Raw genomic sequence first — 2,962 nt, 5'->3', positions numbered from 1 at the left:
CAGAGAACTGCGATGGCTAAGGCTAGTTTAAAAAAAGAATTAGCCCAATCCTGAAAAATAGAAACATCTCAATGACTAACAAAATTAAAGTTCTGAAATTCTATATATGGTCAACCCTTCTGTGAATGCGGGACAGTCACTAAAGATGGTGAATATTAGCCTATCGTTACCCAGAAGACCCAATAACACTTAGAAACAATGTCGGCTTCCTAGGAAACATACAGTGTAAGCGCTTAAACACAAACCAGCTGACAAGATTTTTTTTAAAGTTTACAGCCGAGTATTCATTTTCACCTGGGTGAACTGAGGAAAATTCGTGTAATATAATGTACTGAGAGGCAAAAGAAGCAAGAACAACTAAAGCATTCATAAAACACACTGCCCTCAACAGAGGTTTGTCATAGGAAAATAACATGTTAATTCATCCAATTAACACAGCAATGATAGTGCCAGTAGGTGGCTGCTTTTAGTGTAGATTTAGCCCGACTATGTTATTTCTGTGACCTTGACCTTGGGGCAGAAAGTCAGTACCTTGTATGACCTGCACTGACCCATGGAGTTCATGAGAGTTTTTATTTGTCGAACTTGGATTTGTACCAACACCTGGCCAATGGCTTCAGCTAATTGAGCAGCTGTCCCTGGTGGTGGTTGCAACTGGTTGAACTGCCTCTGGGTAGTGTCCCTAACGTGCTCAATTGGGTTTTAAATCAGGTGAACGAGCCAGATGAGGCAAGAGATTGATGTTGATCTGCCCCAGGAGCTGCTGCGTTATACGAGCATTTTAAGGTCTCGCGTTGTCTGCTGGAAAAAGAAATGTAGGTGCCTCTGGAAAAAGGGCACCACATGAGGCTGAAGAAATTTGTCAATGTAGCGCTGTTCTCTGACCACATTTCCTTGTCCATGACCCACATTCTGGAAGAACACTGGTCCAGTTCTTTGATTTAGACCGATGACTTCGTGATGTTTAACCCTCACCTCCACGACGTTGCCATCAGCGTAGCACATCGGTTCTGTGCGCCACACATGTAAGCACCATTTGACGGATTAACGCAGAATCTACTATTGTCGGCAAACATCATCCTACTCGATTGTCTGCTTCTCGAGTTCGTGTGAGCCTGTGCCCACAGAAGTCAGTCACGGCGGTGGTGAGGGGTCAGAACTGGCCTGCGACGTGGCCGTCTGGACCGGAGGCTTGTAGGACATGTAGACTGTAGATGGTGGAGACGTGCAAGCCTGTAACATTAATTTTGCGACATGTTCAGCAGACTCCCCAGATTTCAATCGTCCAATCGCCCTTTCATGGTTTTTGTTGTTGTTTTTTTCGAATGAAAGTCTCAGCATGTTGATTCTTCTTTCGTTTCCAACTAAATTCCACATTTCGAGGCTTCAAATGTGTGGGACAGGCCTACATGACCTCACGACCATAAACACACTACTGAAATGATGTGACAAGTGAGCAGGAGCGGCTCGTGGTGCAAAAAATTGGGCGTGCACAATTAAGACAGCGCAGATTGAAGATAGTCAAGGGCATAGTAAATGAGATGGTGTATGATTTTAATGTCTTTGAGCTAATATGAGGACCTAATGCTTTTACTTTTTTTTTTCTTTTTTGTCACTCTGATTTCTAGAACTAAATTTATTTGTTACCAAAAACACCAATTTCGTTCATCCTGCATAAGAAGGGAACACTCAAGCAATAAAGCGTTCACTATTCACACACTTTTTAAGGGACACCTCAACAGACGGTGACCAAACCTTATCGCGTTCATATAGCTCGGGTATCATTATAAAACTCTCAAGACATGCTGCACATTCTGCAACTGAAGTCTGGAAGGGTTGACAGCAGCTTGGGTGAGAGGGGTAGTCTTCAGAATGCAGTTTTTCTCTTCTTTGTAGATTTGCTTGACGTCAGCAAACGAGGCCATAGTTTGGTTGTCAGGACTGATAATCTGGCACTTTTCGCTGAGCCAGATGTTGCGAATGCACTTGAGGAGATGCCCAGTGTCAAACAGCAGAACCCAAACACGTCTGTCGTCAGGTGGATGTTTGGCTGTTGCACTACATCCCCCTGGCCGTTCAAACAACTTGCAATACTGTTGGTTCACTTTTATGCAACAACTTCATCATGACAGCCAACATGTGAGTTGCTTTGCTGTCTGGATTGTTCTTCGCCATGCCACTTAGCATCTCACCAGAAAATGCAACATTTGGTCAAATGTGGACTTCGTCCACCAAGAGAAAAGCGTTTCGCTGTGGTGGTTTCTGCATTTTCTCGAAAGCTTGTTTTTCATAGCACTTCGTCTACTTCAACAGATTCCACACACGACTGAAGCTTGTGCTTACTTGGCAGCACCAAGTTGTCTGTTAGCTGTTCATAGCTGCACTGAGGAAATATTTCCATTGCAAAGATTGTTTTTGTGCCAGGAGTTCAAACTAACGAATCAAAAACATCAATTTGTTCTCTTTCTTTTCATGACATACTAGATGTTCTACGGCGCTGTAGACATAATAATGGCCGTCAAGATATCAGTGAGGACCTTGTATTGATAAAATATTTGGCTAGTGCTTGTTGCAGGCTTCTTTCATTTACTGTTAGTGGGTGCTCATGCAATTGAATAATAAAAAGTTTTGAGCACCACTGCATGTATAATAATATGTGTATATTATATAACATCATCATCTAGAGACAGATCTGGGGTAGACATCGGTGATCATCGCCAGTAATTCCTTTGCTCGGATGCTCTTAACGATTCGCTGATCTTTCCCCGTTACCTTTTTGTTTAGGTTCCCTAAGTATGTTGCTCTGGGCCTACCCCTGCCTCGTTGGCTTTCAATTTTGCCAGTGAGAGCAAGATGCTCAAGACCTTTATGTATATTCAGGTGTCCCCCAAAACTGCATTTGTCGTTTCCTGCTTGTTTTTAATAGTGATCGTCCCACGTGTATATTATATTATATTATATA

The 2,962-nt window shown here is 42.7% G+C and overlaps 1 protein-coding gene across 1 annotated transcript in view; it reads right to left on the bottom strand.

Annotated features, from left to right (window-relative positions):
* Positions 1-1,134: 1,134 nt before the first annotated feature.
* Positions 1,135-2,962, bottom strand: part of LOC118477403 — an 8,819-nt gene continuing 6,991 nt past the window's right edge. The window contains exons 5-6 of the mRNA XM_035968805.1: positions 1,803-1,985; positions 1,135-1,233 (exon numbers count right to left, since the gene is read on the bottom strand). Coding sequence (XP_035824698.1) covers positions 1,135-1,233; positions 1,803-1,985 — 282 coding nt within the window. The remainder of the gene's footprint in view (positions 1,234-1,802; positions 1,986-2,962) is intronic.

Source organism: Aplysia californica, unplaced genomic scaffold (genome assembly GCF_000002075.1).
Source record: "Aplysia californica isolate F4 #8 unplaced genomic scaffold, AplCal3.0 scaffold00084, whole genome shotgun sequence".
Taxonomy (NCBI): Eukaryota; Metazoa; Mollusca; class Gastropoda; order Aplysiida; family Aplysiidae; genus Aplysia; species Aplysia californica.
This window is presented reverse-complemented; position numbering and strand designations above follow the sequence as displayed.